Source organism: Camelina sativa, chromosome 6 (assembly GCF_000633955.1).
Source record: "Camelina sativa cultivar DH55 chromosome 6, Cs, whole genome shotgun sequence".
NCBI lineage: Eukaryota > Viridiplantae > Streptophyta > Magnoliopsida > Brassicales > Brassicaceae > Camelina > Camelina sativa.
This window is the reverse complement of record NC_025690.1, coordinates 24,810,117-24,823,696: the sequence shown is the minus strand read 5'-3', so window position 1 is coordinate 24,823,696 and position 13,580 is coordinate 24,810,117. Positions and strand designations below refer to the sequence as shown.

The window sequence follows — 13,580 nt, the reverse complement described above, 5'->3', positions numbered from 1 at the left end:
TGCTCCTATTCGATTTGAGTGCCCACACGGGACAGTGATTGTCAAGAGAATTACAAAGCAAGATCTCCTTAGCGCACACAAATTGAAATCCACTGGATTCGAAAGTCTGAGTCTCCAAACCAATGGTATACGCCCAAATGGTCATCATGTAAGTCCTTTTAAGCTACCTTTTTTATATATATGCATGATCCAAATGTTGGTGTGATCCTTACTTCATTCCTTTTACCACTTACTTAGTCTGCAGGGCTAGGATACAGAGGCCAAGTTTCTGAAGCTAGTGGACATATAAACGCATGGAGTCCTGGTGTGTCACCTCGTCAATTTAGTCAAGCACGCGTTTTGGTCTCCAGACAGTACAATAGTATCCAGGCCGGTTGGCAGGTTCTAAAGTTACATTTCTCTCTACTTAAAATTTGCCAACTATATATTTATTTCATTTTCACAATTAGATGATTTTTGCTTATGTCAACGAAAACTCTCAGGTCTACCCAGCTCGCTGGGATAACGACACTCGCTTCTATACATACTGGACAGTAAGTTGGTTGTTCAAATTTGTTGGGTTGTTGTTTAGTTAAATATGTGTTGAAAAGTGTTTTTGGTCAAACACTTTTCATATGAACATTTTACAGGCAGATGGTTTCAAGAAGAGAGGATGTTTCGATATGCATTGTCCTGGTTTTGTCCAAATTAGCCGAACAAATCCACTTGGTACTTACGTTGATGCCTTTTCTGCACGAGATCACAGGCAGTATTACATAGATGTCAAGATAAGCCGGGTATAACGTTTAAAAAAAAAAAAAGGCATCATCTTAATTATCTTGTTATATTTTCATCAGTCCTAAATCAAGCTTTTATTTAACAGTAATATTGTAATTTTTAAATAGGATCCACATTCAGGAAACTGGTTGCTATTTTACGAGAAAGAGGCAATCGGTTACTGGCCTAAAGAATTGTTTACAGCACAAGGCTTATCTCAGGTAGCATCATATGCATCATGGGGAGGAGAAGTCTATAGCCCAATTGGTGAGAAGAGCCCACCGATGGGAAGTGGGAGTTTTGCACAAGAAGGGTACCAAAGAGCGGCTTTTGTCAATGCCATTAAGGTGAGGGATGGTTTATGGAGACTTACCAAACCAGTCGGTGTGAAGGTTTACGCGGATCAACCAAAATGTTATAATGCAAAATATTTTACGAGTAGTGATGGTGAACCTTGGACCACTTCTGTGTTCTTTGGAGGTCCTGGGGGTTGCTAATTAAGTTCAGTTCCTTATGGCTAATTGTATACTAATATCTTGGAGAAATTTGAAGAATTTGGATTAAGTTTATAATGGTTATTAAAATAATAAAAATATTATCTTTAAGTTAACGAGAGAGCCTTCTTGTGTTTTCTTGTATCAACATTGTGTCTTTTCTAGAAAATTATCTAGACGTATTCTGGTAACAAAATTTTCGAAAGTTGTCACTCCATGGAAATAATATTTTCCTTTATTAATCAATTTGTTTGATGATGACTTATGAGTTGAACATGACCCTAAAGATTACCAACAATCTTAACAAATCTAATGCATGACAAGTATTGTCTGAGGTTTCACAATCGCAGGCATAAATCTTAATCAATGGATTTGAGTATCTCTACAAACCAATGATTTTGTTTGTTTTGTCTAAACCAGTTTTAATAGTTCACATGTCTAAGAAGGTAGTAGATGACAAAAGAACAGATTAACAAAGATTTTCTTTTGCAAATAAAAACCATATTTTCTTAAAATTCAACAGATACATAGAATCTACATTGCTGATGCACAAAATACATACAACAGCAATCTCTATATATTTTCTTCTCTCTATTTACATTTTACATTACAAGAAAACCCAACCAACAAGGTAATCAAAAAGTCAAAGGCCCCTTCTCAAAAGCAAGAAGACAAAAAAAAAAAAAAAAAGATTTACGAAACAGAGTAATACTAGTTCTTGTTCTTGACTACAACAAGATTCGAGAAAATTGATGGTGTTTAGGATCTTGAACAGTTTGTCTGGATTTAATTTCCTCAGCGCAACGTAATGCCTTTTCAATCTGATAGCCTCCTCCAATACTAACTTCTCTCTCAAGGTGACTACAGTAACTCTCGAACACACTCACATTCACATGCAACTTAAATCCCATCAAGAACAAGAACTCTATCTCCAAATTGTTCAAATCTTCTGTCTCTAATCCTCCTACTTTCGCAAAGTATGAGTTTCTGTAATTCCTGTAAGAAACAAAGACAAAGCAAGATGAGTTCACAAACAAAACAGAGGATTTTTATCTATTTGGAAATATACAAAAAGTTGTTACTGGAGAGGTAATAAACTTACATATCTTCGACGTATTTGGAAGCGATCATGATAGTTGTGATGAGGAGACGATGTACATTGGTAAGACTGATTCTGAAACCTTGGTTATTCTGACAGAACCGGTCAATGTAGACATAAGCCACGACGTAAACCGATGGACCGGCTTTGGTGTACCGAAAAATCCTCTCAAGGTACGATTGAATAGTCATATCAGGAATCTCCCGGCAATCAAAGACACGTGTCTTACCAAAACCACCGTAGCTCCGGCTGATTCTCTCGTTCCAAGCCAAAGTCCGCTCGATCAGAGAAGAGAGAACAGAGATGACGAGAGGTGTGTTGGAGTTGGAGTCATCTTGGTAAGAGTATGAGTAAAGGTCTGATCGGAGCTTCCTAGGAGAAATCGCTAGAGAATCCATATATATATATATCGGAGAAACTTTATGTTTTTCTTAAAGAAACTGAAACTGAATATGAAAATGGGAAGAGGTTTTGAGAGGCTTTTTATACACAGAACAGAACAGAGTGGTCAAGAAGATGGAGAAGAGTAGCTTTCCGATGTAGGGCAACTTCCTCACCTCTTCTTTTTTTTCTAAAAAAAAAATTTATTTCTAATGTTTATAAGTTAGTAACTATATAGTATAGTGTGTGACTGTGTGTACTGAATATTTATTTAATAGTATTAAAACATAGCTCGTGCAACTACGAAAGTTCAGGTTTTATTTTGAAACGTAACAATATCCCAGATTTGGAATCTCTTTCGTCTAGATAAAGCAATTTAATTTTCACCTACTATAAGAAAACTTAACGAAACAAAATTAAATAAAGTTTGTTCTTTAAAAGCTTTTTGTTGGTTATAAATACAAAAACTCAACCAACGGTAGCGACTTGGTGGTAAAAAAGATGTGGTGTAAACTCACTCTTATTTGGATTTGATTCTTACACGTCAAAAGTATTACTATCATAAATTCATAATCTAAGTTCGTTAAAATATTTAGTGATCAAGGATCTATATATTCGACATGTATGTTCATCATAGAGATTTCAGATTAGTATATTTTGATCTAGACTATACCCCTTGTAATGTTGTCAAACAAAATCATGATCAGTTCATGATAAGACATGTTTGAATTCATTTTCGACTTTTCTACTCTCTTTGGAACGCAAACTTGTATAGTAGTAGATTTTATGACAAAATGAACATCTTTTTCAAAACATGATACAGTATTTGCTAGGCCACTGAAATAAAATAATGTAGTTGACGATTGTAATTTTTAATACATTAACTAAGAGTGAGAGGACACAGTAATACTACTACAGAATTTTATAATATGGGAATTTTATCGAAAAGAGAATCGACATAGGTTTTTGGAGTCATATGGAAGCTGTAGAGAAGTTACTACAATAAGTAATTAACTAATATTATTATTCAAACTGAACCAGAAAAAAATGTGTAAGAGCAACAGCTAAGCTTTTGGTTAGATATTACATATTTTATTCACATGATAGATATTAAATCAAATGAACCAAGTTCAAAATTAGGAAAATTAAATTAAAATAACGGAATCTGAGACTCAAATTTATGTAAGTAAGAAGACTCCGCCGACAGTCTATAGAAGACGGTGAAGAAGAGAGAGAGAGAGAAGGAGAGAGATGTCAACTCAACATCGGTGAGACTCTCTGGTGGAGCCGAAGGGTTTTAGGGTGATTGATTGGGGCTCACACACTCGCTCATGTTATTATTATTATTTACTTAAAGAGTGGTTTTTAACGCGTGTCACTGTTTAGACACACGTGTGAATTTCGTCAACGTCGAGCGTCGTGAGTGTGGGAGCTTTCGAAAGATCCACAAAGGACACTCTCACACGCGTGTACCGTACATCCATATATTTGCAGCATCAATATACCAATTGTAAAAAATCAAAATAAATCTAAAACGTAAGTTTTTTTTTTTTTTTTTTTGGGTCAAAAAAACGTAAGTTTTATCTAAAGGATATTGCAGTGGACGAAGCGGATTAATCCATTTTGCAAACATTCATAAATTTTGGTCTATAATAAATAAAAATAATAACTTTATGTAATTATGATAATAGACAAAGTATGTTATTATGATAATAGACAAAGAAATAAAAATAATAACGTACATCTTAAAATAGACTATTTGATTATGAAGTATTAATTTATGGGTTGAAAAGGGCGTCATGATTTCAAATGCTAATAAATAGCAGTGTGATTTCACTATCTTCGTCGTGCTGTTCTCTCTATTCAAAACGAAATAAATATGTTACTATTCATCCATATATACATAATTGTCATCCTTACCGCATCTCTGCTCGACAACTGCAACTCAAACTGCAGAAATAGTACAAGTTTCTGATCTTCGGGTACAAGTACAACCTGGTAACAAGATAAACTTGATGGTTCATTTTATTTATGTTCCTCTGGCTGTGGTGAATATAATTTAATACTACAAGTTATTTAAAAAAAAAAAAAAAAAGGAAGAATAGAGAGATTGAAAGTGTTGGAGGGACAAAATAAAGTACACGTAATAAATTGAGATAACCACCGCCACCGCACGAATTCGTTTGATAATAAATGTGCCCAAAAAAGGGACCCCGTTTTGATTTTATTTTCTTACACACACAAAACAAAATATCGTCCTGTCAAAAATAATTTACTACATCATCATTTCCTGAATCAATTATTTTTTTTCTTCTTTCTTTACTATTTGTACCTTCCCCCACCTTATTTATGACATATCCTTGTCATTTTGAAAGTAAGAGTATAGTGTGAACATTGATCTTCTAAATCAAATAGTATATATGAGAATGTGTGATCCATTCGATGATCCAAATAACGAGTATTTCGACAGTCTTTTTGGTCATAAAATTTCATCATTTATACTTTTAGCTTTTATCAAGTATTATATATACGGAAGGATTCATCAACTTATGAGAAGGAGGTTACTTGCACACGACAGAAATTCAAGCACGACGCTTCAACAACAAGATTCCTATCTCACTTTATGGTTCTTTCACTTTCATTTGTCATGAAAGACTCATTCACTACAAGAAAACATAGCCGTTTCCGACGGTGAAATCAGTCGAAAATCAGTCGGAAAGAGGCATTTCCGACCATTAACCGACCACTGTAAATCGGTTGGAAATCGCTGGTCGGAAATTTATTTAGTTAGAAATCGGTCGGAAATTTCCGACCGAATCGTCGGTTGAAATTCTGTTAGGTAAAATCGGTCGGATTTCGGTTAGAAAAATACCGACTAATTACCGACGGCGTAAATCGGTCGAGACTGTATTACCGACTGTTAACCAACCGTTTTAATTTCCAACCGATATTCCGACCAATTATTTTCCAACCAAAATATTGTCAAATTAATGTAAAATACCGAAAATAAAAATTAATAAAAAATAAAAAAATACTAAATTAATTAAATATCAGAAAATACCAAAAATATATAAATAGAAGTTATTGTCAATTAAACCACATTAATAGATTCTTATATTAACCGTAACTAATACAACCAAAAAACCAGCCAAACTAAAACACTTTAATTTTGAGTTTCATCATCATCTTCTTCTTCTTCAGCTGGAAGACAATAACATCCTTCAAGTACTGGATTGTCTTGGTATCTTCCTCTTTCTCTTTAACTAACTCAGAAATCTTGTTGTATGCTTCTTCTAACTTCTTTTCATGGTCCAAGCTGGGTAAGAAGGGAGCATCTAACTCTTCATGATCTGGGAGAAATCCAAATCCAAATCGATTACCCTTTTTTTTGGGTATTGCCTGAGAATCAACCAAGAATAATGTAAAAAATATGGAAACATCATGTTAAAAATCAAATAGTTAAGAAGTGTCAAGTTGATTTGGTATGGTAAAAAGCATGTTAAGAGAAAAAAGGAATCCCCGCACCTTGCGAACCAAATCGTTTATCTCAGGACAAGAGAGAGGCTGAACCAATCCATCTTCAAGTGGCTCTTTAGATTGGAGGTCATTCACCTGTTCTTTTAAAGTCTCCACAATCTGCTTAGCCTTCTTGTAGACAATCTTGCCAGTTTTCTTACTTTTATAAACATCCTCAATGAAAGCCATCATATTAGGCTCGACTCCACCATTTTCAACAGTCTTATATACATGGAAAAAGAACATGATTAATATGCATTTGAATGATAATTCTTAAGAAATGTAAAGAAATTCAAAATTACCATTTCATCTTTACGCCTATAGAATGATTTAGCTCCATTGAAGTGCACTGGAATTCCTTCACCATCTGGGTTGCTTCTCCTTTTTTGTGAGTTTGTTGATGCCAATCCTGCAACTTTCTCATCACACCAAATATTAATGTACCCCTTCCATAAATCATCTGTCATATGTATAGGTTTCTCTTTATTGCATTTCCATTTTTGTTTCCACTCAGCTAAGTTCTTAGAGAAGGAATAGGCAGCTTGTTTCTCAAACTCTATCTAAACTATTTTTGTTATGATGGGATCCCAGTTAAACTCTTGCTGAACAAAAAAAAACACATGAAGTAAATAACAAGAGAAACACATGATGTGAATCAAACATATATTATAGAAGAAATCTTACCGCAAAAGCTTGAAACCACCGTTTTTTAGTCTCAGGGGGAAGAGAACGATATGTCAAGCAAGCAGGTTTGACATCTGTTTTTTGCATTCTCAAGATAGACTTTGTAATTACACCATATGGATCACGCTTAAACCTACACAAAACCAGTTAATAACATCAATAACTAACCTAATCTAAACTAAGAAATCTTACATATAGGTTTAACTTATAATTTACCAAATAGCTCCTCGCTCCACTTTGGGATGAAGATACTTGAGAGTTTCACGTCCTGGAGCAATGAGAAGGTCCTCCACCGAAACTGGTGGAACAGAACCATTTGCATCGGCTGGTGGAACAGAACCGTTTACATCGGCTGGTGGAGAGACATTGGTTTCAAAGTCTGGAATACTACCTGTCTGGTCTTCACTTATGATAGGCCTATAAAAAGTGTCATACTCTGGTGTTGAGCTACTATACTGTTGTGTACTAAACTGTTGTGACATATATTGAAGAAATGCATTACGATTGAAGTTCTACAATGAGAAAACAAAGCTGTTAGTAAAAAATAATTCAAAATAGAACAATTAGACATCAAATAAGAGAAGTTAAAATATGAGAAGCCTAAATCCCATAATTCGCTTATAGAGAACAAATAATCTTACAGGGACGTTCAATTGCTAAAGTTGTAGCCTTAAAATTACAAATAATCTTACAAATAATCTCATGTGTAAAAAAGAACAACATGAAAGTGTAGCCTTAATCCAAATGGGAAGCGTAATAAGGGTAAATAAGGGTTTACCGGTGGTGGGACTGGTGGGTTCGTCATGGAGGAGCGGCGCCGACTAAACGGTGAAACGACGGCAAGCAAACGCCGAGTACGCGACAAACAACGGTGGATCTGCGAAGAGACTGTGAAAAGAACTCCTAGGGTTATGAGAGAAGACGAAGAAGAAGAAACTGCGAAGAGGTGTGGAATCGTGGAAGCTTAATTAGGTTTATCCAAATATTAGTGCTTTTAGACAATAAAAAATGGGCTAAATCGAGAACACACTGGCCCATTAGAGGCTTTATACATTAAACAATGGGCTAAATAAGTTTAAAAGTATATTTACAATCACAAGAGATATTATATTTGGACTCGAGTACTAACCTTAAACTTAAACTAATTCTATGTAATTTCGTTTTCCTAAGTTTGAAAATTTTTATAATCAAATTCAGTGGATAAACGTGCTTTTTGTGTTAATCAAACTTCGTATATTACAATATAAATTATGTGAACCAAACATGACGAAACTCAATGATACACTTTATTACATCCAACAAAATGTTACAGAATTGAAAAAAAAAACAAATTACATTCCATTAATTAATCAGAATCAGAAGAATATTCAGATGATGATGCTGAGTCGATATATTCTTCAAATTCTTCCAGCTCAGCATCAGAATTTTCTAATATCTCGTCAAGTGTGTTTTCTTCTAAACCGATCAAAGCATTATTTTCCATGGAGATATCAGTAGAATTTAAAATTCCAGTAGAGCTTTGTTGCAACGGATCGACCGTTTACCGACCGATTCGCAAATGGTAATAAGTCAGTCGGAAATTGGTCAGAAATTTATAACCGTTTACCGACGATTAAAGCGGTCACTTATAACCGACCATTTATCGACCGAATTTAAAATCAGTCAGAAAGTTGGTTGGAAAACAGTCGGTTTTTACCAACGGATTTATTGGTCGGTAATTTCGTCGGTAATTTCCGACCGATATCCAACCATATGTATCTGTCGCTAATTTTCGACCGATTACCAACTGTTTTTAAATTGCGTCGGTTAACGGTTGGAAAATGGTCGTGTAATTAGCCGACCAATATATCAGTCGGAAATTTGGTCAGAATTGGTGATGTTTTCTTGTAGTGATTACTCACCCTGCTTTTTTCAGTCTTTGTTTTTTTATGTCTCTCTCTTCCCAAAGCTTAATAGTGCCTATGGTGCCTATGGCACTAGTGTAAACTTTCCTCTATATTTAATATAAGACCGAAAAAAAAAAATATATATATATATATATATACCGAAGGAAAGAGTATACATATGGTAGTATATAGATTCAACAAAACAAGAGCATTACTGCTTTCCGATAGTAAATATACTATATAGCATTGATTGATTGGAACACATGAATGAAAATAAGATTTTGGAATGGATCGATACGTACGAAGGTAAAAAAACAGTCGCACAGTATATGTCGACTCTGTGGCCGTACACAAAAAAATGTCAGGCTTCCTTCCATAACCTTATGCCCCGATAGATATGCATCATTACACTCTCTCTCTCTCTCCCTCTGATTCACATATCTGTCTCCATCTCGAGATTCGTGTTCCAGATCTAATTAGAAGAAAAATAGATGAAAATGCTTTTAATGTCTACGTACTTTGGTACGTACGTACGTGCCCACGTACGAAACTTCTTTCATGATTCACATTTTTCCCCCTCCGGTTTCTCCATTAGTTGTTTTAGTATATTAAGAAGAAGGAATTAAAATCACCTATAAACTTTTTAAGAGACTTTTCTGGCTTAGATTGTTGTCCTTTGATTTAGGGAATCAAAAGTTATACTAATGAACATTAATTTTGCCTGTAAAATCATACCTTTCACTTCAAATCGTTTCTCATAAGACCTACAAATAAAGTGAATGATTACACACAATCAATCTTTTAGGTTGAATATAAAAAAATATGTCCCTACTTAAATTTAATTCTATTCAGCAAACATTTCTTTTAAATTCTTTAAATTTTTCTGTCGTGCAAAAAAGTCATGGACTTATAGACGAGTAAAGCGTTTGGGCTTTTTGGGCCTTAATTTTAGGCTCTAAATTAATTTATATCCAAACTCTCCCCCACTAACGCTTTAAGAAAAAGCTCTGATAGTTACGCTGAGGTGGCAATATGTGATTGGCTAAAACATTAAAAGGTGCGTGGCGAGTGTTTCTCGTCTTGCTATAAGAATTGTTAAAAAGAGTTGCGGTCAACTCCGAAGGTCTTCAAATCTCAATTCTCTACACGTCTCGTATCATTCTCGTCGTCGACATCAGAATTTCTAAGCCGAATCAGGTGTGAGTCTTTTTTTGTTATCGTTGTTGTTTTACGATCCATGTCTCTGATTGCTAGATCTATAGGTTATTATTAGATCAGGTGTTGTGCGTAGATCTGATAATGAGATCTCGATGTTGAATCGGTGTTTTAGGATTTTCCGATCTGGATTCGATTTTTTTTGCTTTTTTCATTCTAAATGTTGCCTACGCATATGTGAAATTAATGAATTTTGCTTGCTCATTGTTGTATTATGTCTCCATGTTTGAATTTTGACTCGCTGTGTGGATTATTTTGCATTGCTCCCATCTAATCTATCTTTGCATGCTAATAGTTTTGTAGAACCTATAATGAAATCGATACTATGTGCTTTGTGAGTGTTTCAATTTCAATATACATGTACCAAGTCTTAACATGATTGCCAGAGCTTATAGAATTGGGTTTAAACTCGAATTTGTGTTGAGTTTTAGCTAAACAGGGAATGGAACAATGTGCCAATTGTAGTTTAATTTTGGTTAACTTAGTTGTTTGTTTTGGTTAGGATGCAAATTTTAAAGGCTATAAAACGTAAAATATCTTAGCTTAATGGTGTTTAGATGTCTCCTTTCTATTTAAGATAAATCTTTTGCTTTCAATATTGTAATATACAAAGTTGTTAATGTCCTAACTTTCTTACACTGTATCTCAGATAGTAAAGAAGAGAAGCAAGAATGGTGGGAAGTGGTGCTCCACAGAGAGGAAGTGCAGCTGCAACCGCAAGCATGCGTAGGAGGAAGCCAGGTGGCGGTGCTAGTGGAGGAGGAGCCTCTGGTGGTGCAGCTGGATCCATGCTTCAGTTCTACACCGATGATGCACCCGGTCTCAAGATCTCCCCTAATGTTGTCCTTATCATGAGCATCGGTTTCATTGCTTTCGTCGCTGTCCTTCATGTCATGGGCAAGCTCTACTTTGTCAAGTGATGAGAAAGAGATTATAGTTTGAAGAAAAAAGACTCCCTAAGTGAATCCTAGTGATCAAAATATTAGACAGTGGTTTCAGTGAATGTTTTAATTTTGTTGTTTATTACCTGAGTATAAACGATCTCAACCATTCCAGTTTGTTGACATTCAAAGTTTCAATATTCTTCACACAAGTTATAGGCATGAGTTACTTATACACTTCTCAAGTGGGTACTGTTATCATAATTGTTTGAAGTATTCAACATGATCTTAAATACAAACGAGTGCAATAGTTGAGGCTTAACAGTTAGCACGACCCTGATTAACTAAAGATGTTAAAGTGTTCAGCCATACCAAAGAGCAATTAAAACAAAAGAAAGTCTCTAGAGTTAATTGAACAATTAAGAAATAAAGGGGAAATGTTGGAAATAATTGAAACTTCAGGGGCTTAAGTTGTCAATTTTGAAACAGGGCCCGGTTAAGTATATTCGGGTCATTAACTGATCCACCGGGTATTCTTCAGACCTTGAGCCAAGGAAGGAGAGAGAGGTCGCAACCCAGTTTTGGAGAGATCTTTTCTAATGACAACTTTGGGAGAATCATCCTCAGAGATGAACGACGCGAATCCGCCGGCGATTCCTCAATATTCGCCAGTTCATCCGCCGGAGTATCAGAAGATCGCAACGACGACGGTGGAAAATGCGGCTTCCTGGATCGATGATGCACTGCGTCAGGCGCTTGTGTACCAGAAGACGATCACGGAGACGGTGGATTCTACCATTGACGCCTCTAAAGCTCGATTGTCTCAAATTCGAGACACTTCTGTAGCTCACACGAGCCAAACCATCGTAAGCTTTTACTACGAGCCCCTAATTTTAATTGGAATCCAAGCGAATCTGGGAATTTCACAACATGTAATCGAGGTTTTTGTGATATAGGATTCTCTTCGAGAGATAGCTTGTGAGTATAACGTTTACGAACAAATGGTGTTTGGGAAGATTAAAGGTCTGTTCCACTTTCTTGGATACTTCGTGTTGACTATGTTTCATCTCTCTGCTCATAGGTATGTTTCCACTTTCTTGGATACTTCGTGTCAATTTTTGTATGCAGATGGTGTGAACGTTGCTGCATCTCATCCGGTTATATCAGGCACTTTGGCTTTTGGGGTTGGGATTTTTGCTCTGAGAAGTACGTTTTCTGTATATTCTTATCTCTCTAGAGTTCAATCTTCTAAGATGTTATGTTATGGACTCTTTTAGTGATTTTTCTTGTTTGTTTGCAGAGACGAGAAGACTTGTATATTACAATACTGTACGCATGTTTGTAAGTGAAGAGGTCAGTGTTGTGCAGCATTTGTTGAATGTATAAACTGATCTGTCTGTGGTTAAAGCTGGTTTTTGAGTCTTGACCTTATATTTTGATTTGCAGGCTTTGCTTTCTAGAGCAGATCTTAAAGTAAAAGAGTTGCGACAATCAATGGATCGTCTTACAGCCCAAAGTGAAAAGTTAGAGGTAAGCCCCTTTCTTTGCTTTAAGAGTTGTTCGTTTTCAAACTTTCGACATGGTGAGGTTTTACGTTTTTGGAGAAGACTTCCTATGGTTTACATTTAGTTAGCTAGATTACTCTTTTTTTTTTGGTTTGCTTCAGCATCCCATAATCTTTGAAATAGAATGTCTGTCGAGTAGTAAAAAAATTGAAAGGGTTTAGCTGTTTAGGTTTCGTACAGCTAGGTTCTGCCTTAGATTCCTTTGGTTGAATGGTTCTAGTTGCATCGAAATTAAAGATGTTTCATTCAGGGATGAAGCAATATAGAGAAAGTATATTCTTTAGTCTACCTCTTCTCGTCAATGTAAAGAAGTTGATTTCTCATGAATGCGACAGATCTCTATCTTAACCTCTATCTATAAATATATATACCCTTGATTATTAGTCAATTTTGTTTCAGAGATTTAAAAGTCTGTTGGAAGCTATTATTGGATTATGGTTTTTGGATTCGTAACAATTTGATTGTTTCAGAGAGTTGCAACTATGGCAGAAGAGGAATTGATTAGAGGAAGGATGAAACTCAGGTTTATTATCCAGACGAAATACAAGATCAGTATATTGGATATGCATCAGCTATGAATAGTATATTAACTTTCTCCATCTTATCTTACACAGACAAGCAGGCAAACAGATCAGAGGTGCAATCCACTCAGCCTATAAGATTGAAAAGCAAGCAGCAGGTATGTTTTTAATACCCTTCTGTGTTATAATGCCACGGTTTGTGAAACTAAAGACATCGATAAATAGAAGAAGAAAACTATCATTTTGTATATACAGGTTTGAAAGATGTACTGAAAGAATTGCCAAAGAGGGAAGCTTCTCGATTCCGCTCTCAAGTAAGTTTTACTTATCTATAAGTCTCTATGCTAGTCTAGGATATAGTATAGGAGCTCGATCTGGAGTTAGGAGCTGATGACTTAGTTTAGAATAAATTAGCATAAATTAGCAAACCAGTTATATACATTGTATAACGGAGATATCTTATTTGTTCACCCTCAGATATCGAACCGCGCGTCTGAAGTGAAGCAAGAGAGAAACGCTTTGACAAAGGAAGTGAACAAAATCAGCAACTATGGTATCTCCGTATGAGGCAAACTAAACCCC

The 13,580-nt window shown here is 35.4% G+C and overlaps 5 protein-coding genes across 8 annotated transcripts; 3 read left to right on the top strand and 2 right to left on the bottom strand.

The window, feature by feature from the left end:
* On the top strand, window positions 123-1,277 carry LOC104699450. The gene is made up of 5 exons (XM_019246449.1): window positions 123-140; window positions 238-381; window positions 483-533; window positions 630-776; window positions 885-1,277. Exons 1-5 carry the CDS (start codon window positions 123-125, stop codon window positions 1,251-1,253), a joined length of 729 nt encoding a protein of 242 aa, XP_019101994.1. The 3' UTR covers window positions 1,254-1,277.
* LOC104793465 (cyclin-U2-1-like) lies at window positions 1,775-2,910 on the bottom strand. Its single transcript, XM_010519820.2, has 2 exons — window positions 2,353-2,910; window positions 1,775-2,246 (listed from the first exon to the last, which is right to left on the bottom strand). The coding sequence occupies exons 1-2, from the start codon at window positions 2,745-2,747 to the stop codon at window positions 1,979-1,981; spliced, it is 663 nt and encodes a 220-aa protein (XP_010518122.1). The 5' UTR covers window positions 2,748-2,910; the 3' UTR covers window positions 1,775-1,978.
* On the bottom strand, window positions 5,779-7,883 carry LOC104793464. 4 transcript variants are annotated; one of them, XM_010519817.1, is made up of 7 exons: window positions 7,709-7,883; window positions 7,433-7,442; window positions 7,147-7,347; window positions 6,931-7,063; window positions 6,549-6,848; window positions 6,256-6,468; window positions 5,779-6,129 (listed from the first exon to the last, which is right to left on the bottom strand). In XM_010519817.1, the coding sequence occupies exons 5-7, from the start codon at window positions 6,711-6,713 to the stop codon at window positions 5,884-5,886; spliced, it is 624 nt and encodes a 207-aa protein (XP_010518119.1). In that variant the 5' UTR covers window positions 6,714-6,848; window positions 6,931-7,063; window positions 7,147-7,347; window positions 7,433-7,442; window positions 7,709-7,883; the 3' UTR covers window positions 5,779-5,883. The 4 variants fall into 4 exon arrangements, with proteins under 4 accessions (XP_010518119.1, XP_010518118.1, XP_010518120.1 ...); XM_010519816.1 differs by having other exon boundaries at window positions 7,147-7,442; XM_010519818.1 differs by lacking the exon at window positions 7,433-7,442.
* LOC104793463 (protein transport protein Sec61 subunit beta) lies at window positions 10,681-11,145 on the top strand. The gene has a single exon (XM_010519815.1). It carries the CDS (start codon window positions 10,703-10,705, stop codon window positions 10,949-10,951), a length of 249 nt encoding a protein of 82 aa, XP_010518117.1. The 5' UTR covers window positions 10,681-10,702; the 3' UTR covers window positions 10,952-11,145.
* LOC104793462 lies at window positions 11,427-13,580 on the top strand (the record flags this gene model as incomplete). Its single annotated transcript, XM_010519814.2, is given in 9 exon segments — window positions 11,427-11,778; window positions 11,869-11,935; window positions 12,041-12,118; window positions 12,213-12,265; window positions 12,359-12,442; window positions 12,948-13,000; window positions 13,092-13,156; window positions 13,254-13,312; window positions 13,476-13,580. Coding segments are annotated over 9 exon segments (816 nt in total). The 5' UTR covers window positions 11,427-11,511.